This window comes from Chlamydotis macqueenii, chromosome 5, assembly GCF_036417535.1.
Source record: "Chlamydotis macqueenii isolate bChlMac1 chromosome 5, bChlMac1.mat, whole genome shotgun sequence".
Classification (NCBI taxonomy): domain Eukaryota; kingdom Metazoa; phylum Chordata; class Aves; order Otidiformes; family Otididae; genus Chlamydotis; species Chlamydotis macqueenii.
The window spans coordinates 52,492,637-52,513,475 of NC_141560.1; the positions used below are offsets into that span (position 1 = coordinate 52,492,637).

At 42.6% G+C, this 20,839-nt stretch overlaps 1 protein-coding gene across 1 annotated transcript in view; it reads right to left on the minus strand.

Annotated features, from left to right (window-relative positions):
* Positions 1-256: 256 nt before the first annotated feature.
* The window catches only part of MUC2 (mucin 2, oligomeric mucus/gel-forming), a 51,137-nt gene continuing 30,554 nt past the window's right edge, over positions 257-20,839 (minus strand). The window contains exons 32-52 of the mRNA XM_086749623.1: positions 19,887-20,489; positions 18,462-19,061; positions 12,838-16,283; positions 11,488-11,662; positions 10,670-10,917; positions 9,373-9,556; positions 9,037-9,241; positions 8,223-8,401; positions 7,967-7,969; positions 7,512-7,581; positions 7,093-7,193; positions 6,898-6,929; positions 6,563-6,740; positions 5,851-5,955; positions 5,186-5,226; positions 4,415-4,537; positions 3,862-3,960; positions 3,064-3,192; positions 2,361-2,400; positions 1,940-2,069; positions 257-512 (exon numbers count right to left, since the gene is read on the minus strand). Coding sequence (XP_086605749.1) covers positions 257-512; positions 1,940-2,069; positions 2,361-2,400; positions 3,064-3,192; positions 3,862-3,960; positions 4,415-4,537; positions 5,186-5,226; positions 5,851-5,955; positions 6,563-6,740; positions 6,898-6,929; positions 7,093-7,193; positions 7,512-7,581; positions 7,967-7,969; positions 8,223-8,401; positions 9,037-9,241; positions 9,373-9,556; positions 10,670-10,917; positions 11,488-11,662; positions 12,838-16,283; positions 18,462-19,061; positions 19,887-20,489 — 6,947 coding nt within the window. The remainder of the gene's footprint in view (positions 513-1,939; positions 2,070-2,360; positions 2,401-3,063; positions 3,193-3,861; positions 3,961-4,414; positions 4,538-5,185; positions 5,227-5,850; positions 5,956-6,562; positions 6,741-6,897; positions 6,930-7,092; positions 7,194-7,511; positions 7,582-7,966; positions 7,970-8,222; positions 8,402-9,036; positions 9,242-9,372; positions 9,557-10,669; positions 10,918-11,487; positions 11,663-12,837; positions 16,284-18,461; positions 19,062-19,886; positions 20,490-20,839) is intronic.

A 20,839-nucleotide genomic window follows, 5' to 3' on the forward strand; every position in this document is an offset into this window, starting at 1 on the left:
AAACTCATGGTTTTTGAAATGTGCTTTTAATCATTCAGAGAAAATAAGATGATTGTAAAAGGACACAAAAGGCTGCACAATTGAAAGAATACAAATTTGTGTTCTTATACTATGCACAAATAAATAGAGCACTTTTAAAAATAATCAGAGAACAAATAGGACACAGTAACGGGGGAAAGCAAAGTTCAAAAGTAGTCAAGGAAGATGAGAATGGCGCATAGTCCTTTTAGTTGAATGCTGCTAGGTTTTTTCCACTTCATTTTGATATTAAGCTGATGGCCCTCTTGATACGGTTGAGAGAGCTCACATTGTCGCTTTCTTCTGTGCTCTGCAACTCACTGGATTGTGAGCTGCTGCATTCAGTGCCTTGACAGCTGCAGCTTTTCACATATATATACTTATATGAAATTAAATGCCCAGTGGGGCATTTCAGTTCCACTTCCCTCACAGCAGTGCTTGATTCCCTGCAGCAGGAACAGCTGTGCTCCATCGAATTGGCCTCAGCAGAGTATCTGTTAACATGGAAAATGGCAACATTACTCTGTGCCAGAAGCCAGCATAGAGAAGAAAGAGTGAAATTAGGTACAGAACTCATGAGAGGAGTTTGGAATAGTAGGTAGAAGAGCCGTAGTTGTGTCTACTGAAAGTAAGTGCTAAGCTCATCTGTCAGAACAGTGGTTTTAACAATATGCTTTAAAAATTCATTGCATTTGCTGAGATTTTTTTTCTGGTAAAACATTTAGTATCGAAGTCCTAGTAAAATCACCAGTGAGTTCTAGGAGCTCAGCTTCCTTAGATTCCTCTCATCATCCCAGGGCTGATGAGTGTTAAACAGCAGATCAACGATTAAGGCCAGACAAAGCCCTGACATGAATAAGAAAACTGCATAGATGAGTGGCTACGATGCCATCTACAAGGGCATCACATCAATCGATTGGCTACAAGGATGACAATTGCATCACGCAAATCAAAGTGCATATCCCAAACCAGGCAGTGTTAGTAGGAAGAGGAAGCAGCAGCTCTTTCTGTTTCTATCTCAAAGCAAAGTATTTTTGCAGCCTTGTGTTCATCAGCTTTCCAAGGACCATTTCTAACTTGTAGAATGTGTCAATATCAGGCTATAAACAGTGTCAAGAGCCATCTTTTTCTTGTATTTGTGTGCAGAGGCAACCACAGCAAGACTCTAAGATAATAAGGTATTTCAAAATACTAATAAACCCACTGGCCAATTGGGGTTTAATCTGAGATAAAGATCAGTTTTGTCCCACATAAGGTGCCCTGTGGCATACTCGGTGATAGGTAGCAAATGACCATTTCTTTGGGGAGTCAGAATTACGTTTTCCCAGTGTTTTAATAGCTCAGTAGCTGGTGTACTACTAGCCACTCTCTTACAGCCACTTTCTTGCAGATTTTCTCATTTCAGTGAAAAATGTATAGTGAAACTACTCTACTAACACCACTTCTAAAGCATTCATTTTCTAATTCCTTTACTGTATAAAAATTGTGCATTTTGAATCTTCCTTTAAAAGATCTATATGTATTTCATTTTAGATGTTAATTATTGAGAAGCAGCTTTTCAGCTTATGAGCATCAGATCTGGCTGCTCTCTGGGCTCATTACAGGAAATAATCCATGTTCTTCTGTGAGGATTTCTAGCCAACGTGATCTGATACAAATGACAGACAAACCAGCTCTTAACGGATGAATAGACCTTATAATATTTATCTCAATCACAAGGCAATTTAATACATTTTTCTGCTTTGTATTAAGACGAATCAACTCTTCAGTCACAGATTTTGTGATTTTGTGCCCATGATTTGGGAAGCTGAGAGTTTCAGGTCTTCTATAATTCTGCAGTCTACCTATTTATTGTTCCTTTTATATAAACAAGTTCAGTGCCAGCAGAATTCAAATCTCATTGTCCAATCAGTTTACTTACAGAGAGAAGGTTCCACATGTTCCTTGACATTCAGTCATGACAACTCTGTCCACAGAACGGCAGCCCTTATGGACGATAAAGTCTTTTCTTTGATGGACAGAGCACGGTGTGGGACTATCCAGAGGTGCACCTATAAAGAAAGATCAGAAAATATTTTCAGTGAAATAACTCCACAAGTTCCTTGCAGTTCAGCACTCTCTGGGCTTCACTAGTGCACTCAAAGAATTGTTTTAAATGATCTTTCTGCTCCAGTTTAAACTTTCCCAAGGAGATCGGACAGTGAAAGCTTGGAATAACGAACATAAATATAAAAGTATCTATTTAACTACAAACATATCAGCCTTTATGGCTGGAAAATGGATTGATTTAAGAAGAAAATTCATCCTCTGTATTGTTGATGCAGGTACACTGTCATACTTACAGGTTTTGCAACAACCGTTAGGTAACAATGTAACTGTTCCCTAAAAGAACAAAGAAACAGGAAAAATAATATTATTTCATTTCCCAATATTAAAGAGCCTTTTAAGCCAGTAACTGTGGAGAGCAATTCCCTGATGGCTGGAAATAACAAGCAAAAACTGCATAGCATTGATCTGAATAAACAAAGATAATGGTCTCCTCCAGACTTGTTATCTATCAATTTACAAAGCATTGCGAAAATAAAGATACTGCTTTGAAGGAACTCTACAGTTAACATCATGCAATTTTTCCTCAGAAACAATTAAAAAAAAAGTTTTCTCACAGACTTCTATATTTGAATGGGGAGTATGTATGGTGTTACCGGCAGCCTACTGGCTGAACAGCTGGTGTTTCTGTAATGTTCAAGAAAACATGGTTCTTGTTCAGACAGGACCCCGCACAAAGCAGTCAGCAAGGACTTTTTATCTCAGTGCTGACCAGCGTTTACAGCTGTCAGTTATAAGCCTTGAACTCTCACCCAGATATCTTATTTTATACAGTCTATAGGTCTGTGCATGGATGCAGCAGAAACATTTGCCCTTGCAACTGAGAAACTTTGGTGAAAAGTCATCAGAGCTTAATTTGACTTTTGCTAGTTAGGTGGCTGAACTAAGCTGAAGTAATCTATGCATTGAGTAGAGGGTAAGTTTTCCATATTTACTTACAGGTTTGCAGTTGTCCTTATCGAATGCTGGGCAGGTAATCTCAGATGTGGAAGAAACAAGCTGATTGCGGACTTTTACACAGCTATAAATGGTGCAATTGTTGTCAGGATCATTTTTAAACTCTCCAGGCTGCAAGTGAAATACAAAATGTAATAAGGAAAGTTGAAGGGAGACCAGACAGAAATTTTCCTTTCCTCTGACGACAACTTTCCTCTTGTTTCCCAGACAATTATTTTTAGGTTAACAGCCATTTTGGATATAGATTATTACATGTATTACAGTATGCCATACGTGGAGAGTATCTTTACTTTTACATGAGATTTCCCTTGGAAATGAAAAATGTCTCTGAAGTATGCAGAGTACATTAGAGTTATTAACAAAATCATCTATGCCAATGGATTTTGCCTACGGAAAGCTAAACTGGTATATAGTAATTAAGAATGATCCTAAATTTTCACCCTACAGGGGCAATAAAATTGTTTCATACATAGGCTTTACTAGTGTTTTTTGTTACAGAGAAATCAAATAATATAGAACAGCCCAAGCTTCCATACATCGCAAGAAAAAACCTTGCAATGGTACTGGATTTGTCATTCCAGGAAGAGCCTTCCAGACAATTTTATCTAATGAGTCCTTCCTCCAGGCCAAAAAATTGCAGATAGGCCTTGCTTTAGGTGAGTCTCTGACCTTTTTGGTGCAAACTTACACTAAACCTTATGTCTGACAAGAAGGTGTTCCCTCTGTGAAAGGAGAAACTTTACAAATTTGATAGAGATGTAAGATGTAGAGCATACTTACACTCAGTATGAGGTTGGAATTCTTTGCTGTATGTATAACACATTTAGTCTGCACACATATTCCACAACATTCACCTTTCACTGGTTGACGTTCATATCCCTAGATAATAAAAGTAATTAAAAATGAAAGCACTATGATAGATGCATTTTTGAGAAATAAATGAAAACATACAAACCCATTAATTGATTATGCTTTGAAGCGCATTCTAGATTTGTGCCTTTTTGTATTCCAATGCAAAAGAGGACAAGTAATAAAAGCAGGATACAGATTGAATAAATTAAAGCACTATAATAAATATGCCTAATAATTAAATACCACTCCATTAAGTGCTCTGTAGAAATTTCCCGGCTAATCCTCCCAATGTGAACTGAATACTGTAAGTTAACCAGTCAAGCTTCACACAATAGATTGCTCAAGGACAGTTGGGATCCATGCTGGAGTTGGACTCTGGATTTTTACTTCTTGTCCTTTCCTTATACCACTCATTGATCAAACTGCTTTTCATGTACATAGGTATTGGGGGAGGGGGGTTTACTTTAAGTTTGTCACTTACTGGTTCACAGTATGGGTTGCATGGAATATGTTCACATGAGATGATATTCAGTTGAGTGCTGACATTAACTTCGTTAGTGCAGAAACAATTGTGACACTTATCAACAAAGACTGAGGAATTAGGCTATAAATTTTAAGAAAAAAAGGTTCATATATTAATGCGATATGACATGTGTGACAGACATTTCTTAATTTCAAAAAAATCTGTGAACTACGCAATGGAGAAGGAAACAATCATAAACACTATTGGATAGCTATTTGGCTAGTCATTTATTAAGACAACATTTTAAATACTGACTTTAATTTAACATGTGTCTTTACTGAAGTCCTATATAGCAATGATAAACTCAGATATTAAAAAGGCAGGTGTGATACAAATATCTGCAATAAAACAATTATTAGACCCAACAGAATTTATTAGGAATCTAAGTCTGTTTAGAATAATACTTATTTACACATCTTTTCATTTTTGAAAGCAGAATCTTAAAACTGCAATAATGTGTTGACAGTAAATGTGGACTGATTTTTTAAAATGCATACACACTTAACTCTAAACCAAAATCTCTCTGTGATACTGACAGACAAACAACTCTTCAGGCTCTTTGATACGCAGCAACCTTTTCAGAAAAGATTTGGGCTTTGTGAAACTGATGAACTCCTGATAAGTATTGGAAAATTTCTAAAATTTCTAAACCTCCTCATAGCACTTCTGATGAAGTATACTAACTGGTATTTTAAGCATTTTCAGAAGACTGTTGAAACAGTAACTTACCAAGAACTCTGCATTCTCATGTACACAAACCCTCTTGGGAACTGTTAACAAGCAAGGAGTTATGTGGTTACACAAGGGGGGAAACAAAAAAAAGGTCTTCATCCTGCTCTAGTCAAACCATTTTCTTCCACAATGAATCACAATGTATATGGTCAAATACACTGGTTATTCTCCATTTCTGGTAGCAGATATGACATATATAAAGTATAGGAACAAATGCTGCATGTGCAAAAAGGGAAGAAGACTTGGCCCGATATAGGCAGTCCAATTCATAGCCAAGAACATCCACTTAACAGGTACACATAGTTACGTGTTTCAGTCACTAAGAGCAAAGCAGACTTTGTAAAGCTATCTTCTACTAGGGATGCTTACAGGGACATTTTGCTAGATTAAGCTGAAATCACAGTCCTAGTTAATTCTGTAGCTATTCTTATGTTACCTACAACCAGAAAAATAGAACTTGAGCCACCTGAGCTAAATCTGATTTCACAGTTGTTCATCATAACCATAGCAGTAGTAACCACTGTTAATAGTAAACAAGTTGTAGTATCTGACTGTGTTTATTACCTCTTTCAATGGGCTATTGCATACAGTCTTACCAAGTTTGATGCTAAATTATGTAATATATGATTCTAATCATTGTAATGTATTTTCAAGAGACTTACCACACTGGTACACAGGACAGCACTGACCGCTGGGAATATGAGATTGAACTTCAAATCCCAGTGTACACTTAGGGGCTTTAGTTGTGCATAAGCTTGTATTGCATCCTGAAAAAAAAAAAAGAATAAGCCAGAAAATACACTAAATAATAGCTACTAGAAATAGGCATCCATCAAAGCATTTGGGATAGACTTTCCATTGCTAGGAAACAGTCTAGGTCCTCTCCAAGAAAACAAATTGCAGGAAGAGAATACATTTTTCCTACTGAATCCAGGCACTGGACTGGGGGACTGTACTAGTTTATGGAAAAGTTTCTATTATATAATTAGCAAGAGTTTTAAAAGTTTCACAATTCGTTGCAGAGAAGTAATGAACAACGGTTACTCTCTCCAAGCTTGTAGGCAACTGCTGCAAAGTGAAAACCCACATAGAATTCCATAATCTCTCTGCATTTTACTTGAATAAAATGTGGTCCTGAACTCAAGAACTACCTATTCAGTTGAGTCTCATAATTGTAAATTCAGTTATGCTGAGTGATTGCAATATTAAAATGAATTTTCCTTAACACTGGGCAAGTTGATTTTAAAAAGCAAGAGGAAAGATACTATTTTGTGACTCCCTACTGCAGATCTCTAATGCTAAACTAGTTCAGTTCTCTTTTCCTTTCTATTCCTAAAAGGTATAGAAAGACTAGAAACAAAAGTATAAACTCACTGCAGGTGACAATGGGGCAGCAGGAATCTTCAGAATTGACTTCGTTGACCTCATGGAAGCCTTCTCCATCACAATGAGGCTTATTTTGTTTGGCACATTCATGAGGCTTACATACAATGCCACTTCCACCCTCCAGGCAAATACAATCCTGACAGTCTACTGTAAACTTTTCCCCAAACTGTCATTAAAGAAAATAAAGAGAGTGATTAAAAGAACAAAAGTAAAAACAGGAATGAAAAGTCAGAAGATCACAAAACAAGACTGCACCAGCAGAGACCACTCTTTCTCCCCACCCTCAGCTTCTCCTTGAAATACAAAAGCATATGGCAGCATACCTCTCTTGGTATCTTATCCACTCCAACACAGCCTGCAAAAACATCAGAATAAATTTCCATTACCACTCATATAACAGTAGACATATCTACTATATGTTGTATGAGTACTGCATACAGTCAGATCTATGTTGCATACATGAGAAGGAAACAACAAAGCAGAAACAAACATGCATCCAAGTGAAGCAGTAAACTCACCGCAGGTTTTCACACAGACATCCACACCAGAGTCATACAGCATTGTTCCATTAGGACAGAAACAGCCTTCCATTTGTTTAGTTGAAGTTTCATTTTGTTGACTGTATGAGACAAAATGTTCAGACAAACACCATTATTGTTGGCATGCAGAGGAAGATTATGCCAAATAACCTTTCACTGAAGATACAGTGGCAAATGATCTGCACATTTGCAATTTAGGCATTGCTAGTGTTCACGTTTGGTATAGCCAAACAACATAAACAGTACAGTCACCCAGATTTAGGATCAAGAGATCAGTGGTACTAAATTTGACAATCAATTTAAGACATGACAGAAAGCTGATTTCTCTTATCCACCCATGCATTAGACATGACTAAACAGTTGTATGAGCTATAACTAACAGTGAATTAATTATTTACCTTGATTTGCATGTTATTTCTTTAACAGGACCGCATGCTCTGTATTCTTTATCTGAGGGGCATTTATAAGCTGGAATAGGAAAATAAAAAGGAGGAAGAGCTCAGTTACAATATAATATAAAAGCTGCATGACTTTATGCCAAGAAATTAAACACTGACTACTCATTTTCCTATGTATCTTTGACAATCTTGAGAAGCAAAGAGAAAAAAGACAGATATCAGGCTCATGCCTCTGAGTGGAATTATTTTATACAATTTAGATATAGAGATATAGCACCTATTTTACATTAAAGAGATAAAGCCAAAAGTAAATTTTTCTGAATTTCTGTATCTTTCGTACAAGTTCTCAAAGGGGTGTGTATCCCTACCTTCCATCCTCCTCTTACTATAGCTGAAAATGAATGCACATGTCACTAAATTCAGAATGATCTGCTGATGCTTGCAAAACACAAAACTGCCTGTGTACAACAAAAAGTATCTACTGATACAGATGTTGCTGGCGCAGTCAATAAACGAGCCTGCAAAAATACACATCTATCATTTCCATTCTAAAAAATGTTACCTGTAAAATTACTTAAGGGAAGCAGCTGGCATTATTTATTGGTGTCTTCATTGTTCAGAAAGCCAGATGACTTACTGTTAAGACATTATTGCTGAAACAGTACCGTATGATCTTCCCTAACAGTTCAAGATAAATGGCCAAATACTTACAGCAAACACCATTGGTATGACTTCTCCAGTCAATGCATACACTTTGATCAGCACAGGTGGCAGCATAGATCTGCAGACTTGAGCATTCCAGGTCTAAGTTGGGGAGTACACAACTATCAAATACACAGGCTGCATAGTACTTTTCAGGCCGGACAAAGCTATGGCATGGTTCAAACACACTAGAAACAGAAATGTATATCATTATTAGTAACTGAATAATCCATGAATTCTTTCATATGCTTAACATGCTATAATGTGGCAACAGTGGCACTTAAGGAGATGTGAACAAGGATTATTATGGAGACATTTCCACTAAGATCACTTATCTAGATTGGAAACTTCCAACATATTTTAAAGTATTCTCTCCTTACCTACAAAACACTCAGGCATCAATATTTTCTATCTAGGAGCTCCATGAATATTACCGAGTGTAATCATGAACTACTTTTCAGAAGAGATTTTGTTTTGTTTTGTTTTAAATCTGCCACTATGTTCTAAAAATGAAGACCCCGTTTCAGTTGGTCTCCATTTTCTGTTGAGTGTGGGAAAAGGCAAGAGCATAGGTCAGTGGAAGGCAGAGAGCACAAAAGAATGTAAGAACATGAAGAAAGGCTAATGAAGCAGTCAGAGGGTTGGAAGCAAACTATCAGCAAAGAATGACATCTAGAAACAGTGTAAGAAATGGAAGCAACCCACAAAGCTACAAGAAATGAAGAAATAGTTAGAAACACTTTTTATTGAGAAATGAACCCTGAAATTGCCACTTCTTCAAATTAGAAGATCAAAGGTTTATAAACCCGAGAGGAATATCTACCTTCCCCAAAGAAGTTCGCAGAGGGAAGATTCTTTGCAAGGTTGCATTGGAGTTGTGCTAGGTACTTTTGTAGGAACTAAGCCTGGAGAGCACTGTGGTTTGGAAGGATCAACAACTTGCCAATGATCTGCCATGATTTCACAGCTTTTTGCGATGTTTCCATTTGGCAACATGCAGTCATCTGCCGTGTTGTTATTGCAAGTACCTAAAATCGGTAAGGGGAGAAAGAATTCACTCACAGATTTGTTATCAAATTCCATCCACCTTTGTGGCAGGGCTCTAATTCACCTGTTTGTGGTTTTCTAAGAGTACAAAAATTATAAGAGTAGGCCTTACCACACTGTCCCTGAGTGTTGTTACCAAACAGGCTGTGAGGCATTCTGATAGAAAAGGACAAGCCATTGTAGGTCACGTTCATTTTTAGTTCAGGAATTTCCACTACACGATTTATGCCTGACTCATAGATGTTCAAGCCAAATTTTTTATAAGGTAAAGCCACTGCCTGTCTGTTCACTGTCACCTAATAAATAAAAGAAAACAAAAGAGACATATATTTAGTTTGACTTTAGAAAACAATTGATTGTTCATTACTTTGCATTTGAGATAGAATGTAAAGGCAAATAACGTGCTTTTAGTTTGTCATGAGTGTCCCTGTGTTTCCTTTTATGTAACTGGAAAGCTGAACTTGCCTTCTCTGAGCCAAAGAAATGGCCTATCAGCCACTGATAAACTTGTCTAAAATTCAGAGTTTAAACCAGCTAAATTCTAACATTCAATAGATTTATTAGAGTGACTATGGTATTGAGGACAACATGTGAAAGTGCAATATAAAATTCTCCTAAATTCCTAGTGCACAAAGTTTTAACTTTCTTGCATAAAGGGAATATGCTTGTAAGAAAATTAAATGAAAGAAATAAGGCAAAATCTGTATGTTTTCTTTAAACACAGTAGCCATGATACACCTATGGAACTAAGACTACTACTCTTAATCAGCAACAGTATATTTCCTCATGTCTAAATGTTGCAAATTTTCAACAATACGGTGCAACCTAACTTGTAATATTCCCACACAGTAATGTAGAAAAATAAAGCAAACAACCCTCATAATAGCCTAAAACCAAACACTTCTCAACCAATTCTGAAGCCCCAAAGCTTATGTTCATAAATGAAATAAACACATAAGAGCCCCTATTCTGATAAGGTGACACCATTCAAAGCTAGTAATGGTACTTTTTAAATAGACTTAAGCCCAGTACTTTAATTGTTATGTTAAGTGTGCATTGTATACTCCCATTCAACATTTATTCTTTTCCTTTGTTACACTAATATTAATTATAGATTAATTTCTTTTATATCCTTAACTCTTAGCAATTTGTCCATGTTTGTGAACTTAGAAGAGATAAGGCGCTGCAAATATTTGAGATAAAAAGGGAAGAAGTCGTAGAAACTCTTCCCTATATTCAGAGTTTTAAAAGTAGTCCTCCAAAGCAGTCCTATTTTATAATCCAAACTAGTGTTAAATCTAAACCAAAAATGCCTTTTAAATTTTTCTCCTAACATTCTGAATATAATTGTCAGGTTGACGCTGTATTAATATATTAATCAAGAAATCAAAGGTTACTTTCTTCAATACCTCTACTTGTAGAGTATTTGGTTTGACTGTTGCTATGCGCACTTCCTGAGTCTCGTGTCTCACAATGAGCGTTCGAGGACAGGAGACTACATCCCGTGTATCACAATGGTAGTTATCAATGTAGACTCCAAAGTTGTCAACTTTCTTATTAATCTCTTCTACAAGCACATATGTACAATTCCCTTGATAGCTGTAGTACAGTCCATCAAAAGTCATGTAATGCGGGTCTCCCCAGCCAGTGCAGTAGCCTATAAAAACATATAGCTAGGTTAGCCTCTTATGGTAACATACAGGATCAGATCAGACAACAAACAAAATCTGTACATATGGGATTAATCTCATCAAACTTTAAGCATTTAATTTATTAAAGTGTGTACGTTAATGCATGAGTTTATTATCTACAACTTATCTATAACAGAGAAAAACAGGCACTTTCAGGGCACAGTTCATCTGACATTTCTGGTAGATAGCTGAGGACAGGATTAACTCCACCCTAGAGATACCTTTACCGATAGTCTGAACAAGTAACTTGTATAGGCTTCTAGCCTATAGATGTCTGCATCTGGACATTTAAATCCTGCCTTGGGAGACCAATGTATTCTACTAACACAACAGTTATGTAGAAATGATGGCAATCAAATTAAGTAAGAGCCCCTGATTAGCTAAAAAGAATCAATTCAACTCTCCAAATAGACCAACACTGGAAGCCTGAGGGTCACAGGTTTGCATGATACTTGTCCCCTGATAAATATTGTTGCTCTAGACACGAGTATTGTTCCTAGTTTAGAGATAAAATATTCAACAAAATATATACTTACAATCACACTCCCAGTGCCAACAGCATCCATCCTCATCAATGACTTGTACAGGAGAAAGCCCATTGGCACATGTAGGTTTAGGAGGTGGATTACAGATTACAGGAACCACCTGGACTATATCATCTTCTATACATATTGCCTTGATGCATTCACAGATCCACCACCACTCACCTGGCTGTGTTTGGAAAGAGAGGGGGAGGGGGAAGAGAAAAAGAAACCTTACGAAGCAGTCAGATTGACAACAGTTATGCCTGAATAATTACAGAGTTTTAAAAAATCATATGTTTATTGACAATTTTTTACCTACCAGAAGTCTGAAAATGGGAAGGAAGTGCAGCAGTCAGAGCCATCAAGGCCTGCAAGATAAGCTAGCACTACTGACAGCTGCTAAGTGAAAAGCACTACTTACAAAAGTCAAGCCAGTAACCCGAATTGGAAATTATGTTTTTCAGTTTCAGCTGTCTAAAAATTAGATGTCTTATCTAATCTCATCATCTAGACTCCCTCTCTAACAGTGAAATACATTGATCAATATCAGTGAGCAATATATGATCAATCCCCTTCCATGAATGCCTAGAACAGATTAAAAGGTAAAGCTACAGTGAATATCAGCTATTTGGGGAGTAATGTTTAAGGTGATTGTGCACATTTTTTGCATTGTGATCCATTGTGATTGTATGCATTTTTTCTATCTTCCACTAGTTTTTCAGCCATGTACAATTTTTATCCCTGCAGATCTCTGAGCAAGTTTGTAGACACCTAAGCTGTGAGGAGGCTTTAGAAATATACAAGACATCAGTTTGTCTGTGTCAGAGGTGGAGGGTTCAAAAAAACTCAGAACTCTGAGGCAAATTTCACCAGCATTTCAACATGGTGGCCTGTTTCACAATCCTCTCACGAAACCAGACTAGGACCAAGTATGACCCATTCCACATCCAAACCAGATCAGCCCTGTGGTTTCTTATTGGGCTGCACTGTAAACACACAAACTTTTCCCCACACTGGACCTATACAAAAGCAGAAACAGAAAAGACAGTTTAGCACTACTTAGCCCTTGGTTACCTCCTCATCAAAGCTGTCCTACAATAAAGGTAAACACTAAGCTGTGATCTAACTCCTTGAAGAAAGTATTTTGAAAACTATCCTTCAAGAACCAGTAGCAGTATATAAACTATCAAACCAAATACCACTGGAAATCTTGTTGATAGCCAAGAAAATAAGTAGAATGGAGTGATACTTCGTTTTCTACCCAGATTAAAATCTACTCTATATGTTATTAACATTGAAATTATATGCCTAGTCTGCACCCAAACCAGAATGCTAAAAAAAAACCTCATGAAATCTACTCACTGCATAAGATTCATTAGGTAAGATAGAACAATTTCTTCCAGGAGAGGTTGGTGATAGACTTGTAGCTGAACTTGAAGTACTGAGTGGAGTAACTGAACTGTACGTAGAACTTCCAGCAATGGTGACAGCACTTGATGTGGCAGTTGGTCCAAAAGTACTAGTTGAGCCAGGTGAAACAATTTCAGAGGTGGTGGTGATGGTAGTTGCAGTGACTGTAGTAAAATTCCTAGAGGTTGTTCCTGAAGTGGTGGTAAAAGATTCTGTTGCAGTTGTACCAGAAGTGGTGACTATCTCGGGGCTTGTTGATACCAGTGGCGATGTAGTAGTGCTGGCTGTAGACTCTGGGGAGGGTGCTGCTGAGGTGGTGGTGCTCACAGTGCTAGTAGGTGAACCTGGTGGAGTGCTCACAGGCACAGTGGGAGTGGTCTCAGGGCCAGGCGCTTCCGTTACTCTTGTGGTGCTGTGGGGAGAGGTTCTTGAGGGTGTGGGGCCCGAAGTGGTGGTTCTGGTGGTTGTGGTGGTTGATTCTGTTTCAGCGACTCCAGAGGTGCTGATGGTGGTGCTAGGTGATCCTGGTGGAGTGCTCTCATGCACGGTGGGAGTGCTCTCAGGGCCAGGCGCTTCCGTTACTCTTGTGGTGCTGTGGGGAGAGGTACTTGAGGGTGTGGGGCCCGAAGTGGTGGTTGTGGTGGTTGATTCTGTTTCAGTAACTCCAGAGGTGCTGATGGTGGTGCTAGGTGATCCTGTTGGAGTGCTCCCATGCACGGTGGGAGTGCTCTCAGGGCCAGGCGCTTCCGTTACTCTTGTGGTGCTGTGGGGAGAGGTTCTTGAGGGTGTGGGGCCTGAAGTGGTGGTTGTGGTGGTTGTGGTGGTTGATTCTGTTTCAGTAACTCCAGAGGTGCTGATGGTGGTGCTAGGTGATCCTGTTGGAGTGCTCCCATGCATGGTGGGAGTGGTCTCGGGGCCAGGCGCTTCCGTTACTCTTGTGGTGCTGTGGGGAGAGGTTCTTGAGGGTGTGGGACCCGAAGTGGTGGTTCTGGTGGTTGTGGTGGTTGTGGTGGTTGTGGTGGTTGTGGTGGTTGATTCTGTTTCAGCGACTCCAGAGGTGCTGATGGTGGTGCTAGGTGATCCTGTTGGAGTGCTCCCATGCACGGTGGGAGTGCTCTCGGGGCCAGGCGCTTCCGTTACTCTTGTGGTGCTGTGGGGAGAGGTTCTTGAGGGTGTGGGGCCCGAAGTGGTGGTTGTGGTGGTTGTGGTGGTTGATTCTGTTTCAGCGACTCCAGAGGTGCTGATCGTGGTGCTAGGTGATCCTGGTGGAGTGCTCTCATGCACGGTGGGAGTGCTCTCAGGGCCAGGCGCTTCCGTTACTCTTGTGGTGCTGTGGGGAGAGGTACTTGAGGGTGTGGGGCCCGAAGTGGTGGTTGTGGTGGTTGTGGTGGTTGATTCTGTTTCAGTAACTCCAGAGGTGCTGATGGTGGTGCTAGGTGATCCTGTTGGAGTGCTCCCATGCACGGTGGGAGTGCTCTCAGGGCCAGGCGCTTCCGTTACTCTTGTGGTGCTGTGGGGAGAGGTTCTTGAGGGTGTGGGGCCTGAAGTGGTGGTTGTGGTGGTTGTGGTGGTTGATTCTGTTTCAGTAACTCCAGAGGTGCTGATGGTGGTGCTAGGTGATCCTGTTGGAGTGCTCCCATGCATGGTGGGAGTGGTCTCGGGGCCAGGCGCTTCCGTTACTCTTGTGGTGCTGTGGGGAGAGGTTCTTGAGGGTGTGGTGCCCGAAGTGGTGGTTGTGGTGGTTGTGGTGGTTGTGGTGGTTGTGGTGGTTGTGGTGGTTGATTCTGTTTCAGCGACTCCAGAGGTGCTGATGGTGGTGCTAGGTGATCCTGTTGGAGTGCTCCCATGCACGGTGGGAGTGCTCTCGGGGCCAGGCGCTTCCGTTACTCTTGTGGTGCTGTGGGGAGAGGTTCTTGAGGGTGTGGTGCCCGAAGTGGTGGTTCTGGTGGTTGTGGTGGTTGATTCTGTTTCAGCGACTCCAGAGGTGCTGATGGTGGTGCTAGGTGATCCTGTTGGAGTGCTCCCATGCACGGTGGGAGTGCTCTCGGGGCCAGGCGCTTCCGTTACTCTTGTGGTGCTGTGGGGAGAGGTTCTTGAGGGTGTGGTGCCCGAAGTGGTGGTTGTGGTGGTTGTGGTGGTTGATTCTGTTTCAGTAACTCCAGAGGTGCTGATGGTGGTGCTAGGTGATCCTGTTGGAGTGCTCCCATGCACGGTGGGAGTGCTCTCAGGGCCAGGCGCTTCCGTTACTCTTGTGGTGCTGTGGGGAGAGGTTCTTGAGGGTGTGGGGCCTGAAGTGGTGGCTGTGGTGGTTGTGGTGGTTGTGGTGGTTGATTCTGTTTCAGTAACTCCAGAGGTGCTGATGGTGGTGCTAGGTGATCCTGTTGGAGTGCTCCCATGCACGGTGGGAGTGCTCTCAGGGCCAGGCGCTTCCGTTACTCTTGTGGTGCTGTGGGGAGAGGTTCTTGAGGGTGTGGGGCCTGAAGTGGTGGTTGTGGTGGTTGTGGTGGTTGTGGTGGTTGATTCTGTTTCAGTAACTCCAGAGGTGCTGATGGTGGTGCTAGGTGATCCTGTTGGAGTGCTCCCATGCATGGTGGGAGTGCTCTCGGGGCCAGGCGCTTCCGTTACTCTTGTGGTGCTGTGGGGAGAGGTTCTTGAGGGTGTGGGGCCTGAAGTGGTGGTTGTGGTGGTTGTGGTGGTTGATTCTGTTTCAGCAACTTCAGAGGTGCTGATGGTGGTGCTAGGTGATCCTGTTGGAGTGCTCCCATGCATGGTGGGAGTGCTCTCGGGGCCAGGCGCTTCCGTTACTCTTGTGGTGCTGTGGGGAGAGGTTCTTGAGGGTGTGGGGCCCGAAGTGGTGGTTGTGGTGGTTGTGGTGGTTGATTCTGTTTCAGCAACTTCAGAGGTGCTGATGGTGGTGCTAGGTGATCCTGTTGGAGTGCTCCCATGCATGGTGGGAGTGCTCTCGGGGCCAGGCGCTTCCGTTACTCTTGTGGTGCTGTGGGGAGAGGTTCTTGAGGGTGTGGGGCCCGAAGTGGTGGTTGTGGTGGTTGTGGTGGTTGTGGTGGTTGTGGTGGTTGATTCTATTTCACTGACTCCAGAGGTGCTGATGGTGGTGCTAGGTGATCCTGTTGGAGTGCTCCCAAGCACGGTGGGAGTGGTCTCGGGGCCAGGCGCTTCTGTTACTCTTGTGGTGCTGTGGGGAGAGGTTCTTGAGGGTGTGGGGCCCGAAGTGGTGGTTCTGGTGGTTGATTCTGTTTCAGTGACTTCAGAGGTTGTGACAGTCATGGGGCTTGTTGATACAATTGAAGTTTCCTGTTGAGTAGTGGTGGCTATTGTAGACACTGTACCTTCTATTTCTGTCGTTCTAGTTGTTGGCAGTGGGGTAGGTGAAGGAGAAACTGTAGTGAAACAAAAAGAGTAATCATCTTTGCATTGTTCCTGTTTCTGTTGTACCCTCTTTAAGACAGGGAGAAAACACAGTATTTTAAGTAGGCAAATTGCAGTTGTTATTTGCTTCTTTTCATTTTCTAATAAGCAAATTAAATTCAACAAACTTAAGTGCATGGTATTTAGACAGGAATAAACAGAATCTATTTTATTACTGTCTTTTTCATAAGGAAGAAATTATTAAAAAAATCTCCTACATCTAGCATGGGAGATCTTGCTGTAAACACTTTATCAATGATCAATGTCAGATGGAGCAGCTGTCTGTAGGTTTAAAATTTTGCACTGCAGAGAAGATGTCAGCAATCCTAAATCCAGGGGAATTCATTGAGTTGATCAGTGAATTTTCTGGTTAATTTTCCATTGCTGTCAAGTTATATTCTATGGATGGACCACTCTTTCTTGTCCTACTTCATGTGGTATGTTCATACCAGCATTGATTATGCTCAGAGTCATTTGATTCTACTGAAACTGAGCAGTTGCTGAAACGATCTGTTTGCCATACTGAACTCTCAGGTCTTTAAGACTGCTTACTCACAAGCTGTTTTGGCGTGTTAGAAACCTCAAATTCACTTTTCTCGTACTGGCCAAGCCAGTTTTCATTATGAGCCCTAAGCAGGCTCCTTTAAAACATTTTTATTAGCATTTTATCAATTGTTCATGATACTCAGAGGCCAGGCTCAGAACTGTTTGTGATTTTACAGCATGACGTAAGAGACACATGGTAGACAGAGAAGCACTGCGTACATAATAAGAGTGCAGTCATAATGCTGGAGGATATGAGGATGTAATTTACACTGCTTCCGCCCAGAAAGTCCACAAGGACAGTTCTTCAATTAAAATCAATTCAAATTTGGGTAAGGACAGGCAACCTCCTTCATGTTCAGAAGGAAATACAGAAACAGATAGTGTACTGTCACACAGGCAGATTCACTGGGACTTTGGGTGGTCTCACATTGCTGCTGAAATGTCAGCTTGCTTCCCAGCAATGCACAGACAGCTGGAGAACTACACTCGTGGAAACGCTGGGAGAACACAACTGCCCAAAGCCTTGGTCTGTAGAAAGCGTCAACCTGTGGTCTGAAACCTTTCCTTAAACCCTGCTGGGGAAAACCTTTGAACCTTCCTACAGCCAGAACTGCAGGTGAGTGACAACAGTGGCCACAGAGGCAATGCAAGATAAGAAAGGTGCACAGCTGCACCCAAACAGTGCCTGAATGACAGTGCCACAAAACCAAGCCCCACTCTGACTGCACACCATGCGTCTCACTGAGTATATTCTCCCCAGCCAAAGGACGAGGTCCAATAGCAGCAAAAGCAAGACTTCCTGCCAGTTCAGTATTTGTCTAAGCCAAGCAGAGGCAACAGGATGAAAAACCTAATGTTCCCGACAATCATAGGAATGGAGCCAAGAACCAGAAACATGTTATGGAATCTTCCTCCTAAACTCTAAAAGGAGAGTTCAGTATAGGACCCACTCTACTCCATTCTCATGAAAGCCCACCCAGAGTACAACATCAAGCTCTAGGGTACCCAGTACAAGACAGACATGAAAACATTTGAGCGGGTACAGAGGAAAGCCCCAAAAATGATCAGAGGGCTAGAACATCTCCCCTCGTGAAGAGAACTGAGAGAGTTGGGGTTGTTCAGGCAGGATAAGAGAAGGCTCTCGGGAGACCTTATTGCAGCCTTTCAATATACAAGGGGAGCTTATAAGAAAGACAGGGAGAGACTTTTTACCAAGGCCTGTAGTTACAGGACAAGGGGCAACACTTTTAAACTGAAAGAGGGTAGGATTATATTTGACGTAAGGAAGAAATTATTTAAAATGAGTGGTGAGACACTGGAACAGGTTTCCCAGAGAAGTTGTGGATGCTCCACATTGGAAGTGTTCAAAGTCGGGTTCAATGAGGTTCTGAGCAACCTGATGTAGTGGAAGATGTCCTTGCCCATAGCAGGGGGGCTGGACAAAAAGATCCTTAAAAAGCTCCCTTCCAACACAAACTATGCTATGATTTTTTTTTAAATATACATCAACTGCACTCCAAGTTCAGGAACTGTATGCGTTGCTGCCAATAAATCTTGATTTCTCCATAGCAAGGCAACAAATGAAAACATATCCAGAGACCTACCTATTGGATTTGAAGACGGAGGCTGTGGGGTTTTGGTGATTATTGGTGATGGCGAAGTGCTTGCTGTAGTTAGAGTGGGTGTTGATGGGACAGGAACAGTCGTCACTGTCTCCGGGGTGCTGCTGGTGGTGCTGCTGGGCGGCATCGCGGTGGTGGTAGTGCTGCTGGGAGACTCTGATGGCGTTGGTGTGGGAGCAGTTGTCCATACGGGTGAAGGGGACACTGTACTGATTGTGGACGAAGGCACGACTATCGTGGTGCTCACCGTGGTACTTGGAATACATTCTGGTATGTTGGGGACGCAGCAGACACTGATCTCGTAATTGAGGCAGACCGGTATGATTGCCGGTCCTCCTATGTGCTGTTCCCAGTTGTTACAGATGAGCCCTGTGCTAACATTACAGTGCACCGTCTGCCCTAAAGCTTCAATGGGAAGGTGAGGGAAGTGCGTTGCTCTGCATGAAATATTCTCAGCTTTTGCGCAGACCCAGGAGGAGTTGTGCTTTTGAATATTCTCAAAGGTTTCGTAGTCACCACTGTTTCTGTCCGAACTATTTGGGTAACTCACATCAATCCACTCCGTCCAGACGCAGCTACAGACTGGGGAACAACAACAAGAGGAACAATTCAAAGCAGCAGAAACAGAGACAACAAGCCGAGGCACCAGCACACTTGTGGGAGGTGCTCTGGGCATCCACTGCACACAGGGGTGCCCCTTGGGCTCTGCTCCACCAGACAGCCAACCTTGGCCACACAAAGCTCACTTGGGTGGGCAGGCCTCCCTTTCTTGGACCTGCAAGGCACACTAGGACCAAATCTGGACACAGGCACTGCTGAGACGTGTGTGTCTCCCCCTCATAGCTAGGGCACGTTGCTGTGTTGGGCTTCTCGTGTGCAAAAACCACTCACGTAAGCAGAACACAGGATGGGGAGCAGGGCTAAACAGGGACTCCCACCACTCTCTCACCTTCTCTTGTCACTCACACCGCCTCACTATCTCAGGGAGAAACCAAAGGGTTGTGGCCACAAAGGAAGCAGGCACTGGACACACACCGCTGCCAGAACACCGGCTTGCTTCCCAGCAACGCACAGACAGCTGGAGAACAATGCTCATGGGAATGCTGGGAGAACCTGGCTGCCCACACCCTTGGCCCACAGAAAGGGGTAACCCACAGTCTGAAACCTTTCCCCTCCTCGGGGAGCCCTGTTGAGTCAGGGAACACAAGACCTTCTACCCAGGGCCCCTGCACCTTCCCCAGTTCTGAAACAGCCAGCCCAAGGCCTAGCGCTGGGTACACGCCGTTTCAGGGAACACACAATTACTCCCACCCCTGATCCCATTCAGAAGGCACAACTTGATGTGCTCACATATCTGCATTCTTCCCACAGCAAGGCAACACGCGAGAGCACACACCAGACAAATACCTATAGGTCCGCCGGTTGTAGTTGGTAGAGTGGTGGTGTATGTTGGCGTGGGCTTGGATGTGCTTGTAGTAGTTGGAGTGGGTGTTGATGGGACAGAAACAGTCGTCACTGTCTCCGGGGTGCTGCTGGTGGTGCTGCTGGGCGGCATCGCGGTGGTGGTAGTGCTGCTGGGAGACTCTGATGGCGTTGGTGTGGGAGCAGTTGTCCATACGGGTGAAGGGGACACTGTACTGATTGTGGACGAAGGCACGACTATCGTGGTGCTCACCGTGGTACTTGGAATACATTCTGGTATGTTGGGGACGCAGCAGACACTGATCTCGTAATTGAGGCAGACCGGTATGATTGCCGGTCCTCCTATGTGCTGTTCCCAGTTGTTACAGATGAGCCCTGTGCTAACATTACAGTGCACTGTCTGCCCTAAAGCTTCAATGGGAAGGTGAGGGAAGCGTGTTGCTCTGCATGAAATATTCTCAGCTTTTGCGCAGACCCAGGAGGAGTTGTGCTTTTGAATATTCTCAAAGGTTTCGTAGTCACCACTGTTTCTGTCCGAACTATTTGGGTAACTCACATCAATCCACTCCGTCCAGACGCAGCTACAGACTGGGGAACAACAACAAGAGGAACAATTCAAAGCAGCAGAAACAGAGACAACAAGCCGAGGCACCAGCACACTTGTGGGAGGTGCTCTGGGCATCCACTGCACACAGGGGTGCCCCTTGGGCTCTGCTCCACCAGACAGCCAACCTTGGCCACACAAAGCTCACTTGGGTGGGCAGGCCTCCCTTTCTTGGACCTGCAAGGCACACTAGGACCAAATCTGGACACAGGCACTGCTGAGACGTGTGTGTCTCCCCCTCATAGCTAGGGCACGTTGCTGTGTTGGGCTTCTCGTGTGCAAAAACCACTCACGTAAGCAGAACACAGGATGGGGAGCAGGGCTAAACAGGGAC